Here is a 22,023-nt window from a genome sequence, read left to right as displayed (position 1 = left end):
ATATTTGTGACAACTCTGTAATGATAAAATACACGTTGTTTTAATATAAATACCTTCTAAATTTGAAAGCTAAAAGCTATTAAATGTATGCCAAAATTTAAGTTTGATTTAGAGTGCTGTACACCGGAACAGTACAGCAATTATTGTAATGATCTCTATAAGTTATTATATATAAAGTTTATAATTACCAGTTGGACAATATTTCCAAAAGAAATATTCAGTCAAGGCAAATTTTTCCGATAAGTAGAGCTTGGTCACGGCAGACTGGTGTTACAGTGATAGTAGTTTCACTTGAAATATATTCACCATCAAATATATTCACCACATATATTCAATATATTCATGTTTAGAAAAGTCAAATCGGAAGTCATTCAAGAGAAAACATTAAGATCCCATTTGTTTTTAAACACTAAGAAAGAAAATTTGAAAAGGAAAAAAGACATACTAGTATCCAAATATTTGATGAAGGAAGCTGTAGATATGATCTAGAGAGAGACACGGCATCACTCAGCAAATGTTTGAGGCTTGCTGCCTCGTGTTGTACTACCTGACTCTTGCAGAGCTCTCGGCTCGATCAGTGATTCAGAACTTTTTGAGATGTATCGGACGACCGGAGAAGAAGTTCACAAGAATTGGAGGAATTTTGGAGAAACACCGAGGAATGTTGGAGATAATAAAAGTTGGCGAGAGGTGCCTGGTACAGGCTGGAGTGGTTGGGAGAAGTGCCAAAGTTCTGAACAACCGGAGAAGTGCAAGGGGGGAAAGTTTGAAGGATTCTAAAAGTGTGCAGAGAAGGTGTGTATATGTGTGTGTGTGTGTGTGTGTGTGTGTGTGTGTGTGTGTGTGTGTGTGTGCGCGCGCGCGCGTAATAGTGCAATGAAAGGGAATGATCAGGATAGAGTACCAAGCCATTACGTCTATTTAGCACTTGGAAGGGGTCAGCATAAGAATTAGAGATTGGATAGGGTGGAAGGAATGGTGCCCAACCACTTGGACAGTCGGGGATTGAACGCAGACCTGCATGAAGCAAGACCGTCCCTCAACCGTCCAGCCGAAGTGGTTGGCCGTGTAATAGTGCAAACAAACACTGTAGACAAATAGTATGAGAGGCTGTTTATTCAATAAAAAACTATATTATATTTATAATATAATATTTTATTGTTATATATATGTGTGCATGTTCTGTAAACTGTAGTATTGCAATAAAATAAAATAATATAATACAAGATATATAAAAAAAGAAATAATAGGGATGGTAGGAGAGAAAAGATTAAAGTGTTCAGTGAGAAACCACAAGGTCTTCCCTGAATACTCTTTATTTTCTTCCTTGAGGATGTGGGTCCCTACAATTTCACCAGAGGTGTACCCCTTTATATTTTAATTTATATATATCCAATATAAATATTGGATATTTATCAAATATTCAGTATTTATATTGGATATTTTATAAAAAAAATCAATATTTATATTGGATATTTTATATTAATATTCAATATAAATAGCGGATATTGTTCAATTAAAACTGATGGAAAATATCTCACGACATTTCCATAATTTTGGGATATATCATTTGCAGTTATGTTCAAAGATAAGCCTCTTAAGCTGCCATCTTTGATATCTACCAAAAAATATGGTCAACCCTTGAAAATATCAGTATTACACCTCTGCTTTTGAACATGTCTGTCAAACCATTACTGACTTAAGATTGTCAGGGTATCACGGGAAAATTTAAGGGAACTGACAGAGAGGGAGACGGAAAATTACAAAATGGCAGAGAAAGAATAAAAGCGAAGGTTGACAGGCAGGTAGACAGACATTGGGAATACGGAGACAAAATGATCTAGAGGTAGATAGACAGTGAGACAGGTGGAGACAGACTGTAGTAAGCATTTTATCACTTGATCTCTAAGATCGGATTCCCAAGAGTCGATTCACACTCATAAAGAATTGCGTAATTCGGGTTAAACCAGCTGTCAAACTACTGTTTATGAATTAAAACCCTTTACAATTGAATATCAAAATTAAATTAGAATTTTACACTTTTTTACATTTTTACAATTTTACACGTGCTTCACTTTCTTGATGGGTTCAAAATTCCACCTCTGTAAATGACTCGCCCATGTACTTCAGATACAAATCATTTGTACAGTGCATTTCAAATACAATACCAATGGAACCAAAATAAATAACCTATCTTTTCATAGGTCTTACTGTACAGAAATGTTTTATACATTTTAATAATAATGATTTCTTTGAGTAAAAAGTTTATTTGAACTCAAAAACATTATTATTTATAGGTTTGCTCTCTCATTTATAAACTTATTTACTCATTGACTTGTTTACTCACTGACTTACTCACTGTCCTGCTCATTCACTGTCCTGATCAATCACTGACCTGCTCAACCACTAACCTGCTCAACCACTGACCTGTTAACTTACCGACCTGCTCACTGAGTCATTTATTTATTTATCGACTCGCGCCCAACCACTTCCCTACCACCCCCTGGTTCCCTCCCTGACGGGTCCACCCATTTATAGAAAAGCGGATTAAGCAAACACTTGTACAAATGTCCTGTCAGCCTCTGCATATATTCCTCCCGGCCACTCTACATGAATATCGTAAACATAAAATGGTAATAGATTAACCCCATCCACTAAATTCGCTACGGAGCACGATTTAGGGAATTGTGATCAACGTTCGCTAGTTAGTAAATGCTTTGTGTCTAGATTTTGGGTGCAGTTCTCTGTTTTGTGACTGTTCTATGGGGATATTTTCGGTTTTGGGACTGTTCTATGGGGATATTTTCGGTTTTGGGACTGTTCTATGGGGATATTTTCGGTTTTGGGACTGTTCTATGGGGATATTTTCGGTTTAGGGACTGTTCTATGGGGATATTTTCGGTTTAGGGACTGTTCTATGGGGATATTTTCGGTTTTGTGACTGTTTTATTAGTGTCTGCTTTGTAACTATTTTTATAGCTAAGCAACGTCTGGTTAGTGACTGCTGTGTCTGCAGGTGATGAGTCACAATAACGTGGCTAAAGTATGTTGACCAGACCACACACTAGAAGGTGAAGGGACGACGACGTTTCGGTCCGTCCTGGACCATTCTCAAGTCGACCATTCTCAATCGACTTGAGAATGGTCCAGGACGGACCGAAACGTCGTCGTCCCTTCACCTTCTAGTGTGTAATCTGGTCAACACTGCTGTGTCTGCTTAGTGACTGATGTGTCTGCCTAATGCCAGGGGTGAGGCCGAGTCTGTAGTGTGATACAACACAATAAATAATATAAGTCCCGCTTCCCTCCCTAACAAGGCCGGTAATTACAGGTGTTATCGTTCACAGCTCCACGAGCCCAGAGAACGGAATAATACTTAAAATGCAGTAATAAAAGAAATAATATGACAATATATACAGAAATATAAAAACAAAAAATGAACGAATTGTACAGTTATATGCAAAAATTCACGAAATTCAGAGTAATATATTGGGATCAATTATATATCAAAACAAGAAACAACTGAATAAAATATAAAGAAATGCTGGGAATAACTGAACGAAATATACAGAAATATGTAGGGAAATATATTGAACGAAATATGTAGGGAAATATATTGAACGAAATATGTAGGGAAATATATTGAACGAAATATACAGGAAACGAAAATCGAATTATGAGTAATCACGCAGGAAAAATAATAAAGTTTAAAAATGGTCATCTTTTTGCCGAAGCGTATTGGTCTGGTAATTGACCAGTTGTAAAAGACTCACCCACTATATAATTCCCATGTCTTTTGTGCAATAGGATGGGGCTGGCGGGGATTTATGACTTCATAAACAAATGCAATACCAAAACATTTTTCACAAGCCAAAGAGTTAAATCGTGCAAGAGACATTTCTGTTGACTGTATTTTGTGGTAAGCAGCTTGCCATAATAGCAATGGTAGCAGTGGCATCACGTTTGTGAGAGGAGGAGGTGGAAGAAGAGGAGGTGGAAGAAGAAGAGGTGGAAGAGGAACGGAAGAAGGAAGAGGAAGGGAAGAAGGAAGAGGAAGAGGAGTTGAAAGAGAAGGTTACTGGAATAAATTTGACATGAGCAGTAAATTAAAACAAATTGATCAACATAAGTACTTTCCATAAAAATTATTTCAAAATAAAGATACATAAACACCTGCCTGCTGATCACGGTGACACAGCTTAACTGTATCATGGATCAGTTTCGCTAATTGATATCCCTCTCTCTCTCTCTCTCTCTCTCTCTCTCTCTCTCTCTCTCTCTCTCTCTCTCTCTCTCTCTCTCTCTCTCTCTCTCTCTCTCTCTCTCTCTCTCTCTCTCGCTCTCTGCAGTTTCTTTTAAGAAAATGTGTCACTGTATACGTTATTCCACCTTTAAAAAAAATCGTGTTCGCTATGTGGAGCCTCGTTCTAGAAACACTTTAAACCTACAACCACACAACATCACCCACATCGTGCCCCATCACAACACTCCAACATAGCATACAATAATACAAGCCTACTGCTTTATACACCATCAACTACAACCTCACACTTCCAACCACACACTCTCACTACCAACCACACACTCTCACTACCAACCACACCGCCACAACACCAACCGCATTATTGCATTACCAACTTACCACAACACAAAAAAACAAGTCATTACAACACTTGCCAGACCATATCCTCACTATCCAGTTATAAAAAGTACTCAGGAACAATTTGGGGACCTTTGACAGGCCGTCAGTTTCCTGCCCCGTCAAGAACACTAGAGAGATGGTAGCCCTCAGGTAAATTCAGGTAAGCACTTCCTCAACCGCGTTATACCTCCATGAGTTACACAGATGTGACACATTCATATCACAATACCAAGCCTCACATGCATACTACATTAGAAAAAATAATAATTATACCACACCATCACAAACCACATAACCAAACGACCACTGAAACAGACGCGAGAAGCCAAACAAACCAATCAGACGAGATATTTATCTCATTTTAATTAGAGATAAAAACGTGAATTTTTACAAGTTATTCGGCAGTAACTATCCATAATTGTTTTAATCCCATAATGTCGTGTTTTAGCATTAGTAGATGTCAGGGTTCCCTGTTTCACGTCTATATATTCAAGAATACCGAGAATTATTTTGGAAATATTAAGAGAAATGACAATTTTAAGATTTGACTTCCAAATTTGTCCAACATAATTTAAAAAACATTTGGATGAAAACTTCGTATTAATATCGAAACGGATATATCACTGCTACATTTTAATTATTTATATATAAAATGAATTATTTTGGTTGCTAGTTATTGAGCCATGTCTTAGAGATAACACAAAATTTATACTATTTTTTAACGTCCGTGTGTATGTTTATTTACACGTATTCGTGACTAAATGTGGGAATAAAAGTTGAATGGAGATTACGTCGTGGAAGGAAGAAAGGAGAATTATTAGGAGAAAGCGCCAAGCCATTACGACTATGTAGCACTTAGAAGGGGTCAGGATAAGGATTTGGGATGGGACGGAGGGAAGGAATGGGGCCCAACTACTTGGACGGTCGAGAATTGAACGCCGACCTGCATGAAGCGAGACCGTCGCTTTACCGTCCGTGGAAGGAAGTGACTGAAGCAAGTAAGACAGGCGTGGTGATCGCTGGCTGACGGTGTAGTAGTGTAGTAACCTTTATGTGGTAGTAGTAATCTTTATGTACCCATGGGGGGCGTAAGCGAAGTATATATAAGAGTCGTTAGGGGTACCATGAAAATTTAAGAGGATGAGCAGTAGAAAGTGTCAGTCTGAGATGTATGTGTGGTGTCAGTTGGGTAGAGTAAGCTCAGAAAATGTCTTGGGCAAATATGAAATAGACAAGTAGATAAAACCTTAGAAAGTATTTAAATTATGATTATTTGCCCGCATTGATTTGCAGAATGTATTTTGGGTAATGGGTGGGAAGAACAGTAGAAAACAAACAAACCATCTACCCTGTAGCCTCGAGGAAAGCTGCAAAGAACAGCTAAACCTCTTCCAAGATTGTTAAGGGTTCCATGAAACACGAGCATGAAAATATGTCTCGAGCTTGACAAAGTGACGTATGATCCTACAGGCAAAAATATTAAATACAAATAGCAAACACACACTCACTCACACACACACACACACACACACACACACACACACACACACACACACACACACACACACATAAACACACACACACACACACACACACACACACACACACACACAAACACACACACACACACACACACACACACACACACACACACACACACACACACACACACACACACACACACAAACACACACACTCACAGTAAAAAAAAAAATATCCTCTGCCTTGTGGTTTCCTTCCCAGCTCTCAGATATATGACATGGAAGCATCTCTAGTCCCCTCCCCCTTCCAGCTATTTTACTTTCCAAGGAGAAGCCCTACGCTATATTATACCCATTTTGTCCTCCTCGCCTCGGTTGGAAATCCCCTGAAACTTTATAGTTTCTGCTTCTGTGAAGAATGAAATTATTACCAGAATCCCATGTGGTCTTTACAGAACATTAGGAATTCTGTAACGTTCCTTGAAATATGATTATTAAATCTTCGTTCTTGCTTTTTCTTCAATTTCGAGACAGATTAAGAAGGATGAATATTTAATAACCTGTTTTATATTTACATCTTTCATAATGTTTTATGACTGGTTGTCTGTCTGTCTGTCTGTCTGTCTGTCTGTCTCTCTCTCTCTCTCTCTCTCTCTCTCTCTCTCTCTCTCTCTCTCTCTCTCTCTCTCTCTCTCTCTCTCTCTCTCTCTCTCTCTCTCTCTCTCTCTCTCTCTCCTGAACAACCTACGACATCGTGTCTGCCATCCTGCCTACCTCCTCCCACCTGTTACACCCTCAGCTGACCCACGTAAGTTTCTTCTTTACGACCCTCCTCAGATCCCGGCTCCGCAGTTCTCTTCATTTCTCCCAAGTTCCTTGTTTTCACCCGCACATTTTTCATGCTTGTCTTACGCCTTTCTCTATTCCTTGATTCAAACTTGTCCCTGCGTATGCCCTCGTTGCCAATTGTCTTGACGTATCCCTTCATAACTCCGTGTCCGGTCATGGCATTCCATACACACAGAAATCACAATAGTGGGATATGTTAGATGAACAAATCCACAAGGGTCTTGAGCAGGGTTCGTATTGAAGTAGAGGTAGAACAACTAGTTGACAGAGCCCGAGTGCATGAGGGGTAGTGTGTGAATCCCTGATTATGCTTCTGAGAATCTTCGGGATCCTTGTGATGGCAGTAGCACTCCAGGTTGCAGTTCTTTTGACCTTGTCGTGGTACAGTTGACTAAGTTGCATCTGGGAACATCGCGTGCGTAGGTTCGAACCTTTATTACGGCCCCTGTGGATTTGTTCATATCATTCTATCGTAGTTTCGTCTGGAACGTTCATCTGCTGAGATTATTTTGTACTGCATTTATTGTCTTTCTTTATATCCTCCAATTCTCTTAAAATCCGGTCAAAATTTGTTTATTCATTGGTCAATTGATTCAGCATCTGCTTCTATTGCAGCATTTTTTGTAATTTTATGTTAGAGAGTTACGCCGTTAATAAGTAATAATAATAACAGTACAGTGTTATATAGATTTTTTTATTATTTTATAATTAATCAACAATGAATGTTTTATAATATTTTCTTAATTTGCGATTATAAATTAGTAAGACCTAATAGAACGGCCCAAATACTACTTTCGTAAAAAAAAGTATATGTGTAATATAAATTTATAATTTTTTTAAGAGCGATTTGACAACATCTGCAGTATATGATGTATATCAGTAATGTATTTATATTAGAAGCGTTACATTTAATGCGGCAGTCTTACAAATAAGTAGTGAGATTTGATATAAAGCTTATATAAAGGTTTCAAAATATATTTTATCTCTGAAAATTATAGCTTTCAACTAAATAAGATATATTACCTGGTTTTAATAGTCAAAATTATCAGAATGGAAAACCAATCGAAATTCATGGTGGAAATACACTTTCTATGAGTACAGTGAAGCAAGAATTGTCCACCCCCCTCCCTCACCTCTCTCTTTCTGTCTGTCTGTCTGTCTGTCTGTCTGTCTGTCTCTCTCTCTCTCTCTCTCTCTCTCTCTCTCTCTCTCTCTCTCTCTCTCTCTCTCTCTCTCTCTCTCTCTCTCTCTCTCTCTCTCTCTCTCTCTCACACCCCGCAACTGATGTTAACTAAAGAGTCACAGACAAAACAGATACCGAGTCCCTTATAGTCAAGTTTTAAAGTGTGAACCAAACTCGTTCTCCTCACTCGTCCTTCTGTCCTCACGAATTTCAGCCTCCACATTTGTAAAAGTAATTCCACTCTTGCTATAAAAACATATATTTATTAGCATAAGGCGAGCCTCGTAACATGTTTCACACTGCACCAGAAGCAACTCTCAGTCCTGAACCTCGGCTTGTGTGTTTTCAGTCCACCTTTACCACAGAATTTAAAGTTTAAATCTGCTTACTCCACAGACTTCGGAATCCGCATGTTTTTCGCTGGATAGTTGGCCAAAAATCTGACTACACTTTCCACAAATTATCTTTCCGGTTGTGTTTATTTGTCTCTCTCGTGGTCATTCGTTTATCTGCCGGCCTTCCTGCTAGTCTATTGGTTTGTGTATATCTCTGCTTATTGGTGTGTATGCCTATCTGTATCCGTCTGTATGTCTCGACTCTGTGTCTATGTACGGGTCTTTGTTTCTCTCTCTCTCTCTCTCTCTCTCTCTCTCTCTCTCTCTCTCTCTCTCTCTCTCTCTCTCTCTCTCTCTCTCTCTCTCTCTCTCTCTCTCTCTCTCTTTCTCGCTCTCTCTCTCTCCCTATCCTTCTTGCTATCGCTCTTGCTCACTTTCTCATCTGTTTTGAGAGGAAACATATTTTTCTAGTATCCGTCAAAGTAGACACATATACAATTAGTTATATAAATTATATCGAGTAGTCATCTATATATAGATTCCAAAACGTTATCAACCTACTTACCCCAGTGATTCTATTCCAAATATTCGAGGTTTCACCAACTTTCCTCGAATTATTGGTCAAAATACTGTCCAACTCTCTAATTATAGTCAATCATTTGATAATTAGGTACAAGTTCTATCCACAATAAAGTAGCATACACTGAGTGGCGGAAAATGTGAGGGGGACGGAAAGAAGAAGAAGAATAGGGGAAGGAAGGAAGGGGAATGGTCATACTTACCAATAACAGTAAGGTTGACTTTGGTGATGGCTGAAGGCCTCACTTTATAGTCAACCCTGCAGGTATAGACTGCCTGGTCAGCCACCTTAACATCATCGACCACCAAGGTTGGTGGATCTGACATGATCCTGAAGAAGGCGCGGGAGCCCAGATAGCCCTTATCGGCCCATCTCACCCCCTCGTTAAAAGGCCCGCTTCTGGTGTCGTAGCTGTAGAAGAGAACAGGAAAACACGTATAGGTATTCATGCAATAAATTAGCCAATGAGCGATGACACAGGTTGATAATTATGTTTAATTTAGATTGTTTTCTTAATTTATTTAGCTTTGAAGGCCAAATAATCAGTGCTATTTTACTTTATATACTTTCCGGTCCAGTCCACCTTGTAAGTCAAGCAACTTTACAGATATTCCATCGTACAGTACCACTCAAACTCATTAGTTAATGTAACTATCAGGGTCAATCACTAAGCAAGTTTAACTTTATAGCATTTGGAAGCTTTATTCCAACGACAGACACTCTTGAGCTGGGGACATGAGGATGGTGTTGAGAAATGGTGTCTAGCCGTTTGGACCATCTGGGATCGAACGCCGATCCTGCAAAGGTGCTTGTTTATTGCAAGAACAGATATACTCACCGATGTTATCCAACAGGAATTACAATTCATTTTGTAAATGAATGCACTTCAAAGTACATTCAATATCTCTATGTGGAATGTTTGTAAGTTTAAATTTTAAAACAAAAATGGGAGATCCTCCTCACGAGTTTCCTCTCTTAAACGAAGCGAGAATTGTGTAAAGAGATCTGATACTTCTGTGGCTTTCAGTAAGAGCATTATACTCGCTCCTGATACCGGATTTGCTGATAGAGGTAATTCAGTATAGTGGATAGGCACGGTAAGCAACATTGATACTCTCCTTTGATATCAATATTTTTAAAAACTCTTATATAAAGAAAATATACATAACGGAATGCGGTACTGTTTACAAGGTGTACATTGGTGCATATATAATGAATACTTAAAAGTTAAGTAGAGGAGCTCTTTTAGCTCCTCTACTTCCAGACGGGAACCAAGGACACACACACACACATTTATATATATATATATATATATATATATATATATATATATATATATATATATATATATATATATTTACATTATATATATATATATATATATATATATATATATATATATATATATATATATATATATATATATATATGTCGTACCTAGTAGCCAGAACTCACTTTTTGGCCTACTATTCAAGGCCCGATTTGCCTAATAAGCCAAGTTTTCCTGAATTAATATATTTTTTCTAATTTTTTTCTTATGAAATGATAAAGCTACCCATTTCATTATGTATGAGGTCAATTTTTTTTATTGGAGTTAAAATTAACGTAGATATATGACCAAACCTAACCAACCCTACCTAACCTAACCTAACCTATCTTTATAGGTTAGGTTTGGTTAGGTAGCCGAAAAAGTTAGGTTAGGTTAGGTTAGGTAGGTTAGGTAGTCGAAAAACAATTAATTCATGAAAACTTGGCTTATTAGGCAAATCGGGCCTTGCATAGTAGGCTGAGAAGTGCGTTCTGGCTACTAGGTACGACATATATATATATATATAATGGTATGGATTCGGACTTTCCTTCTTTCATCATTAATTTACTCATTAATTATGTCACACCATTAATTAATTTTCGTATAACTTCTTTGATAAAAAAAGTCCTTCAACCCTCTGGGAAATTACTGTCTTGTGTAGAACTTATTCGGATTTGTATCATATATTTCCTTTTGATATATGTTCGTTGTTGACTCTGGGTCCTGTGGCTGTAGTTGATTCTTATGAGGAGTGTTTTAATGTCCAATTGAGATTCTAAGAAATATTTTTTCTTCAGGGATAAACATGCTATCTAGATACTTTTTAACTTTTTAGATAAAAGTTCTGTCGCAGAACGATGGACCTAGAAAATATTTTGCAAGTAATTTTGTGTATATAGGCATAGTTTATCATGCTTTACATATATATATAGAATATCATCTTGGCCAGTAGTTTTTGGTCTATGACGGGCTTTCGTTCTAGAGAAGTTGCCAGTCGTTCCTCGTCAGTAGCCTGTCGTCCTTAACAAGTAGCTTTTCATCTTTGATACGTAACCTCTCGTCCCTCACAATTAAAACTTGAAATAATTGACAAGCAGCTGATTCTCCGTAAGAAACGACGCCCACCATATCCAGTAAGGAACCGACCACCACCAAAAATAAATAACCAACAATCCTTTACACCAATCCTTTAAAAATAGATTATCATCCCAAACACCAGAATCCCTCCAGCCCCCAACACAAGGAGTCTTCAATCTCCTACACGGAGCCAACTGTATCACCAACATTGCATGTTTAGAACAGCTTTGCGTGACTAACTTCGCTTCGAAGATTGCTAAGTAATACGTTTTAATACAACCAGAGATATCAGAACAATGTGAATAATCACTCCAGTCCTCATTAAATATAAACTTTTTTTTTACATCACGTGCGGGGAAAAATCTATTAATTCAGAGGAAAAATCGTGCAATTAAACCCTCCCACAAAATTCTCATTAATTCGGTAATTGTGATAATCTCTCGGTCGTAAAGAAGAAGTCTTGATGAAGCCATACCACGCCTGCAGCGTTGCCTGAAGCAAGTGTCCATTATTTGTCTCTCCGTCTGTTCCTAACGGGCCTTCTGCTGGAGTTAGAGATTGGTCAGACGATGAAGAACTCGGAGTTGAACGAGTCGTACGTGTTTGGCTTTCTTATTTAGTTTTACCAATTTTTTTCTACTACGAATTGCTTCTAACCTACTTGTTCTTAATTGTTTGTGTCTGTGTGGGAGTGAGTTCTAGCTCATAGGCCCCGTCTCATTCGTGTTGGTTATCTCTGGAAGTGGTTCCCTGATTTTGTGCATTGTATCTCGACTTCTCTAGCTCATTATACTTCTTGTTGGCTTGCACTACATCCGCTAGCTGGCCTCATTTTGATTTGTAATCTTCATTATATCTTACATCTTGAGAAAACTCAACATGTAACACGATTACAGATTCTTGAAGCCATTCACATAAAAGTAAAACACCCCACAATAAATACCCAAGTAACGAACTATTCACTCTACCCACAATGAGAGTAAGAACAAGACAGCAACGTGAAGACGCCAGTGTTGACGACATTCCTCAAAATGCCACGCCCACTACACCCGATTAATCTTTGTATGTATTTTCCCCTTTTTTCGTTTTACTCTTCACCCTTTACGCCATATTCTTCATCTATTTCGTATTTTATGTACCTGACCCCTAACGGTATAAATCCAATACGCCCGGTAGAGTCCCATTACGGGATCACTATAGCCCGTGCTACATGGACATTTCGTTCTGAGTAGCTAAATCTAAAGCAACAAACAATTACAACGTAGAGTCCCATCACTTGAGAATGAACCATGTAGGTTCGGAACGTTGTGTAAATATATAATAATTGTAATACATTCTAAAGTTACATATATATGTTTAGTTTACCTAAAACAAATATTACATTTGGAGAACTCTTCCAATTAAATCAAGATGCAAGAGCACAAGTCAAAGGGATAGAAGCAATAAACGAGATAATCAACACAGAATATGTAGTCATATTCAGTTATATTTATATATTCTGGAGATATATATCACTTCTGAAGATGTATTGTTAAATACGAAAGTACTTAAGGAAATTCCTGTTTCAATTCTTCCTTCGTGGTCTGACACTGTCACATTTTTCTTCACGTGTTAATGTTTCTGATTTACGTACACACACACATACACACACACACACATACACACACATACACACACACACACACACACACACATACACACACATACACACACACACACACACACACACACACACACACACACACACACACACACACACACACACACACACACACACACACACATATATATATATATATACAAATAAATTAACGTGTGCACTTTTATTTCTAGCGCACACGCATGGCGCGTTTAGTCTGAGATCCGCTTCTACGTGCATATCAGTTGAGAGCTTATTTTGTCCCAGAAATATGGTCGGCAATACTTATACTGGTTGGTCGGTAAGAATACTTACTGGTTGGTCGGTAAGCAATGGTAGTGATCTTAATAACCATCCAAAGGTTGACAGGCCTTAACCCGAATATCAAATCAGACAGACTTCGATTTTCTCCTCACTATCTCACTACACGAAAAACTTATTAAGCAAGCGTGCTAGGTGGATGCGTTGGTTGGAGAGAACTGGGGTGGTTGGTAGTGTGGTGGTTGGAGGGAGGGGTGGTTAATTACCCAGGTCCCAAAATAGCTGGCGTATAACAAGACTAATTTCTAGCGAGTTGCAATGAAAACCATTTTATTGCGATCTTCTCCAAAGCCGTTTCTATTTTAGGGACAAGAGTGTTTAAAATCCCTTACTGTGATGTATGAATATTTTGTATATACGTCGATTACCGCACCTTGTGTGAAGTAGCATCTATACTTCGATGGTACATGGTAACTTAAGCAGAGAATGTCTCTGTACCATGTTGTCATCACTCTTTATAATATGAGGGGGGGGGGGGAAGTGGGGGATGTTGCGATAAAACAAACTACTAACGTATCACTAAATCTACAAAGATAATCTGCAGGTGGCACCGAGATTACGATTAAATTCTATGTAGTGATGAGATTCAAATCTTTATTTACCTTATTATTTATATTTACGTCGTTTGTTTAATGGTGAGTCATTATTCGGGACATTATAAGTTTAGTAAGGATTGTTTATTAGAATAAAGTTGAGGCGTAAGCGTGAACAATAATGAGTCAAGTACAATTTGTCTGGTGATGGTAGTCTAAGGGTCTTTATATCTTTGATGAGGAGACGGGGGTTATTATATTTTAATGGTAAACCTTGAATAATTACCCAAATTGTTCATAATAGCATGACTGCCAGCGTAAAATTTCAGATCTACTAAATGTCTACACATATGTGTAGATATATATATGGACTGGTAGTGGACACACGTGGGGTATGTGAACGAGTCTGTGTAACTATACTTAGTATCTGTCCCGTAAAAGCCCAAATGCCCTTTACAGTACAATTTATCCTTATGTTAAGGTGGAGTGGGGTCTCCAGTGGAGACTCCAAGATATATACAAGTGGAGATATCCAGTCAAGAAGTGGAGTCTTCTTGTGGATCATATGAAGATGGACAGTTGCCGGCAGCACCTAACTTAACCTGATCTAGACCCAACTATATACATAACATTCTGATTCGCTAGTAATGGTAATGTCTTCCCACAGTCATAATAACAGGATAAAAACCATCCTTGTGTATTGGTGATATTTATGTAAGGAAATTTACACCGGATCTTTCACACTCGTCTGAGTGCTTTCTCAAGGTCTGAGTGTGTGATTTGGACGAGACTTACATCTTAACGTCTAATGAGGTTGCCATCCATTGTTGTTGTTGTTTTTGATTCAGCTACTCAGAACCATAAGTTCCACGCGGCACGGGCTATAGTGAGCCCGTAAGTGGAGACTTTTTGGAGTCATTATCTTTATCAATATCTGATACTGAAGATCTGTGGATCGGGGCACAGTTATGAAGCTGATGGGTTAGTGTAGTCTTGTAGTTAGTGTTAGTCTAAGTCTTCCGTTTGTTCTTTGGCTGAGCCTTGCTGCGAGTTGACATGGCACGTGCAGTCATCGGGATTTGGTGAGATCGCCTCCACGAGGAGGTCTTGTATCGAGTAGGTGTCGTATTTGAGCTGCGACGGTGGAGATCCTACTAAGATTTCCTCATCTGTGGATGTTGTTGTTGTTATAGATTCAGCTACTAAAACAAGTTCCTAGTAGCACGGGATATTTTGAGCCCGTAATTTACCTGGCACAGGAGCGGGGCAAGTAGCACGGGTTATGGTGAGCCCGTAGTGGACTTACCTGGCACAGGAGCGGGGCAAGTAGCACGGGTTATGGTGAGCCCGTAGTGGACTTACCTGGCACAGGAGCAGTGTAAGCTACAGTAGATGGAGTCAGAAGGTGTCATCTGTGGATTGATGTTGTTTCAGATTTAGCTACTCAGAACGAAGTGTCAATGTAGCACGGGCTATGGTTAGCCCGTAAGTCATCTGTACAGTCCTCATCTGCTGATGTACCAGCGATAATGTCATCTACAAAAATATGGTCATTTGTCCTTTCTGTAATCCTGTTATTCAGGGAACTGAAGTTGTTTTTAATAGTGTTCATCTGGCTGCTATCCCTCGTAACCCTCTCCATACCCAATGAACGCGGCTAATGGGACTGCTTTCATTCATCTATTTATTGAGATCAAATTGAATTCCCTCTGAATCATTTTCCCAGTAAAGCTTTCCTCTGAAGTAATTCGGAGGATACTTGACAAAGCACTTAGGAGAGTGTAAAAGACTTGGTGTAAATTCCTTACATAAATTTCACAAATACACAAGTGTGGGTTTTTATCCTTCCCTGATACATATTATAAATTTATATTTGAGAAAATACTGCTATCTCATTACGACAAAATTTATGAAAGCGTGTTTGGGTTTGGCTGCTGCATGGACAAGCATAGCCTGAGGATGTATCGTGTGCAAAGCGTTTTTTTTATTATAATTAGAGGATTTGGCTTCTAGTTTAACGGGCATTTGGTCACTATTTTGATTGGCTGCCAGAAAAGTTTACGATGCCTTGATCGACTAATTGTAGCTCCGGACTAGCAATATAACGCTTCCGCGTTAGAAATTTACTGATTAGTGTAGAATTCAATTATAATGGGCTTTAAGTTAGTTTTTGGAAGATAATCATACTCGCCAAGTAATTATAGACTCACGAATTGGTTGTCTTGTAAAATAACATCAACATATCAAAAGCACGAATAGACAGAATTTAATGCACCTTACCCCTCATATCTCTCTCTCTCTCTCTCTCTCTCTCTCTCTCTCTCTCTCTCTCTCTCTCTCTCTCTCTCTCTCTCTCTCTCTCTCTCTCTCTCTCTCTCTCTCTTTTCTCTCTCTCTCTCTCCTTCTCTCTCTCCTCTCTCTCTTTCATTTTCCTCTTTCCCTTCTCTCCTTCACCTCTCTCTCTCTCTCTCCCAAATTCTCCCTCATCTTCTCTCTCTCTCATTCGCTGTTGGTCTCACGCCTTTGCTCAGTAAATACTGGCAGCTGGTATACAACACCGTCACTACATGCCAGCAAACACCAATCACTCATCTCATCCATAACCATAATGGGTGCGCAGGCCGTCTGTGTGCCGATCAATATATCGGGAATCACAGAAGGAATGTAAATCAAACAACAAGTGGGAGCAAGGAACATAAACATGGACATAATATCTGGGAAGGTAAACACTTTTAAACTTCAAAAGAGGATATAAACACCTTACTTGCTGGAGCTTTCTAACCCAACCGCAGCCAGGGCACACCCACTGCAACCTAAGTAACCACAACCACAAACTCAACCACAATCTTATCCGGACCTCTGCAACCCTCATCTTCACCAGCCGCCGCCACAGCGACCAGAAACGTTTATGACGCGGTGGTCGGGTAATTGAAACAACGGAATAGCCATCAAATACATCAAAGTGAGAATCACTTCAGAGACTAGATCCTCATCCACCCCAAATCCACACACACACCCTAACACCATACACACTTCCAACTCCACACACACACCAACCCTGAACACCCAAACCTCCCACACCCAAAACCATTCTCCCTTACGGGCACAATACATTACCCGTCCTTCAGGCTTGCAGTTGAGGCAGGGGGACGTTGCACAGTGGTCCTCCATTACCCTAAAGTCGACAACCATTTTCAGCACAAAGTTGTCCCCCCTCGCCAGCCTTCAGTTACCAGGTTAACAGTGACGTATTACCTGCTGTTAACCAAACCACTTTCTTCCTCCCTGGCTGGACTTGGGACTCGGAAAGACACTCCCTCTCTCTTTACGTCACAGTTCCTAATGATGATGAGCTTGCATTGTGATGCATGGTGAAATTGGTTGGAAGAAGGAGAGTGGAGAGCAGTAAGGCTCGTGACAGAGAGGTGATCAGGGTATACGAACTAACACTCAAGAAAAGACTACAAACTATCATTTTGGTCCACACACAAAAAACTACTACTTGGGGCCAGACTACGAACTACCACTCGAGTTCAAACTACGAACAGGAACTCTCAGGCCATGAAACGTAAAATGCATAAATTAAGTCATCTTTGTCCCAGTGTATATTCCTTCACTCTGCTGGCATACCCTGTGGGCATGTCAGAGCTGCGCCACACACTTCCTGCCTCTCTCTCTCTTCCAATACAAGGCTTCAGGAACAAAGTGTTCTTGTCATTTATGTGTTGTGGAACATTCCTTCAGGAATATTTAAAAGTGGCCACCAAACCACCTTCAAATGCACTGCAGATTGATATTAGCTAAAGTAGATACAAATGTGCAGTTTCAGACACTATTCACTATACCGTTGTTTCAAAGTAACCTAATCTGGACGGTTGTGAAGGTTAAATCTGCCATTTGAAGTTTCATTTGTGTTGGACATTTGGTTGGAACCAAAATTGTTAATATTGTAATTTCTTCATGACTAGCAATATTGCCCTCTGACTGAGGGCAGAAGAGAGAATTGTAGCCTTAATGATGTACTGATGCATTACCACAGATACGGCTAAGTGCAATGAATTGTTTGTCGTTCAGTATGAATCCATTTGTCAGTTTAGAGACCTCAAAATAGTGTACATTCAGTAATGCCGTGTTTTGGCATGTGACTCTAATTCAGTCTTGTGCATGATAGCATACACAAGCAGGAGAGTATGCAAAAACACACACACACACACACACACACACACACACACACAAGAATAAGTCGGTCGAGGAAAAGCTCATGATCTATTAGTCTGGAACCTCGAAGAGGAAATGATGAGGAAATGAAAGCATTATTGTTGGGAACACCGCTGAACACCACTTACCTCGAGGATTTCACCAGAAATTTTGTAATTTTTGTACACAAAAGTTCTGGGCTGCAGCCGACTAATGTGTTCTCAAGGAGATTATAATGAAGGCATAGTATTACCCATAGTTTAACTGTGGGAGCAACAAAGCAAATTTTCACAGAATATGGCCAAAAAAAACACTCAAAATGACGGCAAAGACCAAAGACAGTAAAAAAAGAACTAGTAATACTTAAACTCGGCGTCAGAAAAAGTGAATCCGAATCAGCTCAAACCCTTCCACTGTTTCATCAGGAGAAATACTTGATTGAAAAGTCCCGTGATCAAAAAATGTAAAATAAGGAATGGGCATATTCACAAAGAATGACAGGGGATGTGTGTGAAAACCTGCAAAATCGATTCCATGAAGTTTTCACAAACGAGCACGGAAAGCTGTTTGACCTAAGCAGCACAGGTTCGAACCCTATCAGAGGTTCTTAGAGATTACTCCCTGTGGATTATTGTTCTTGTTATTATCATCTAAGGAGTATTAAGTGTAGGATTGAATACACATATTACAGTCGATACGACGGTGTTGGAGAAGTCCTGTCTTAGAAATATGAGAGATTGGAGTCGTATATATTTTTTAGACTGACACAGACCGCCCCGTTTCTTAATATCTCGAGGTTATAAGGCAAGGAGCAGACGTATAAGGATGAATTCAAAATCCACCTCGAAGCCACGAAATGAAGCCCGGAATAATTATTTTTTACCTCTTTCTTCTTTTTTATATATTTTGTATGTGAAAACTAACGAGCAAATGACTGGATTTACTAAATCTAAACGTACAGTAAATAGTACTGTAAATGTACAGTACTTTACATACAGTAGAGTATGTAAAGTAAAAGTGTTTTAGTAAACGTACTACACCACCCACGGCGGTGTTCTCCCATATCTTTATTTCCCTGGAAGAAGCAATACTGTATCAACGCATCGGTATATAATATTGCTTTAATAATTGACCTTTGTCACATATATCATTGAACATGTTAAACCAGTCATCCCTGAAATGTTGGAAGGGTTTATATATATATATATATATATATATATATATATATATATATATATATATATATATATATATATATATATATATATATATATAAATAATATAATATAAGATTTAAAATTAAATCATATATATATTATTTCACGAGGTATTTCGGACATCTGAATGTTTTCAAACGATGATAATTAACGATAAAAATTCAGAATGCATAATAAATGTCACAATAAAATAAAAAAGTGCTTTTGAATAGGGAAATATTTTGTTTTGTTTAGAGTCAATTAAATGGCAGACAGGGGAATTAGACTTTAAAATATTGCGTCGTCAGAGGGATTATTTTGATAATAAGTTCCCCAAGTCAACACAATTAGTTTTGTTTAACTCGCACATATAAATTCCGGAATCCTTTTATAGAGATCTAAAGATCAGTAGATCACATCATGAATGACTGTATTTAATCTATTGATATTATGGTGAAAATGTTGATCTTCAACATAAATATTGATAGTTGACCAGACCACACACTAGAAGGTGAAGGGACGACGACGTTTCGGTCCGTCCTGGACCATTCTCAAGTCGATAGACTTGACTGGCTTGTAACTTGGCTTGTTACTTGACTTGCAAGTCTGGTCAACTTACTTTAGCCACGTTATTGTGACTCATCGCCTGCATAAATATTGATAGTTATGTTGAAAATATTATTTTTGATTGACAGTTATTTATTATTTGTAACATAAAAAAATGCAAGATGAACCCAGGGGATGTTAGCCGGTATTAATACACTGGTCCACGCCCTAGTGGACTGGACTAAGCTACCCTCGTTAACGACACTGAACCTGTACCATTTTAAATACACTGCTTCACCTACTTACACACCTCTGTTGCCAACACTGAAACACCACCTAATCTTTGCTGAACCACCACCTTACCTACACTGTCCGCGCCCCGCTCAGCACCAGTAATTTATTCTATGCCTCACATCAGTGTCAACAAAGTTTACAGCGCGGCAAAATGCACTTATTAAGGAATTGGCCAACCCACGCGCCTCACTACATCAATTTCACTGGTCGAGTTGATGAGTGCCATCAGTCATATAACAGAGTTGATGCGAGCCTTTATTTACTTCCCCATATGAGTAAGCCATCGATCGCTACACCATTTTTGCTGATGCGAACCCTCATTGGCTCGACACGCTTAAACAACGCCCAAACGCTTAAACATTTCAGCAATAACGCGCCCTCTAGAGGTAATTTTCCTCTAGACTACAATATCTGTGTAACGCCTGACTGCTATTCTGATCAGTTCCTCGCCATAGAATGCTTGAAACACCATTACCATGAAGAAAATACTTAAGCCATGAAATGGGATCGAACGCGCATCCTTGGATCCCCCGCCAGAAACGCCGGTTCGATATCAATACACCGCCTCTATATTTCCTCAAAGATACATTACTTTTTGTGATTTCATTGTTCACTCTCACAGATGTATTGCGTTGATGTTATACGTCGTTTTTGTATCATGTTTTCTGATATTTTTAATTTGTTGCTGCTCTCCGTGCTCCTTGCTATCACTATCTTCAACATCGAGGATTAACAACCACTTCACTGCATAAACCGCTTTAAGTTTCTCCTCAAAATATTAAATTTTGAGAAATGGTCCATAAATTCTAACTTTATTGCCCAATAACCCTCAAATATATTATTTTAATGTCCACGATAAAAAACATATATATATATATATATAAATATATATATATATATATATATATATATATATATATATATATATATATATATATATATATATATATATACATATATATACATACATTTAATTCGCCAGTTTTGTTGCGTATTAAGAGTTCGGCTCGAAAATTCCGACGTATAGGGGATAATTCTGGGAAAATTCACATTAACACCAATACATTTTACTTTTAAAGTTTATTTGTAAATTAATTTTGTGTTTGTTATCGATTTTTTTGCTGATAAAGTCGTTTTTAGGTAGTTGGCGCATCCACACACGCAGTCTTCTGCGTTTTCTGGCCCTAGCTGGCTAATCCTCATTACCTCATAGCTAGCTGGTTGTTTCTCACGACCTCATAACTAACTGGACGATACAGGAACATGTTTACAATCTAAAATTGTCTAGTCATTTTCTCAGAGCATGACATCCAGACAGGAAATGAACCAATACAATTTTAGGGGATTTAACGAAACAATAAATCAATGGAACATTTAACAAATAATCCAAGAGAACGCGAGAGATAGATATTACACAAGCGGGTTTCTTTCAGTTTATACGTTAACGAGAAAATCTATTGTTTTTTTCTTGAAAACGAGGCTCTGCTGGCCTCTAGAATCATGCAGCTCGTTGGGCAATATACACCCTGCTTACTATTCCCTTTGATAACCACCTGTAACCCCCCTGTAGCTGCCTTCTTAACCACCAACGCCTTCTAAACAGCATCATCTGCCTCTTGATTAGCACCTGTACACCGAAAGCTGCCACTTGAGTACTCCCAGTACCACGAAAGATGTCCTTGAGCACCAACAGTACCTCGGAAGCTACCCTTGAGCACCAACAGTACCTCGGAAGCTACCCTTGAGCACCAACAGTACCTCGGAAGCTACCCTTGAGCACCAGCAGTACCTCGGAAGCTGCCAGGGGTACTGTTGTGGTTCAACAGAAACAGTAACCCCGT

The 22,023-nt window shown here is 38.7% G+C and overlaps 1 protein-coding gene across 1 annotated transcript in view; it reads right to left on the bottom strand.

The window, feature by feature from the left end:
- Positions 1 to 22,023, bottom strand: part of LOC123768688 (nephrin) — a 293,699-nt gene that overhangs the window by 62,254 nt on the left and 209,422 nt on the right. Inside the window, 1 exon segment of the mRNA XM_069316344.1 lies at positions 9,273 to 9,481. Coding sequence (XP_069172445.1) covers positions 9,273 to 9,481 — 209 coding nt within the window.

The sequence above is a fragment of the Procambarus clarkii genome, chromosome 83 (genome assembly GCF_040958095.1).
Source record: "Procambarus clarkii isolate CNS0578487 chromosome 83, FALCON_Pclarkii_2.0, whole genome shotgun sequence".
Taxonomy (NCBI): domain Eukaryota; kingdom Metazoa; phylum Arthropoda; class Malacostraca; order Decapoda; family Cambaridae; genus Procambarus; species Procambarus clarkii.
Note: the sequence above shows the minus strand (reverse complement) of the source record. Positions and strands in the feature narration are given on the sequence as shown.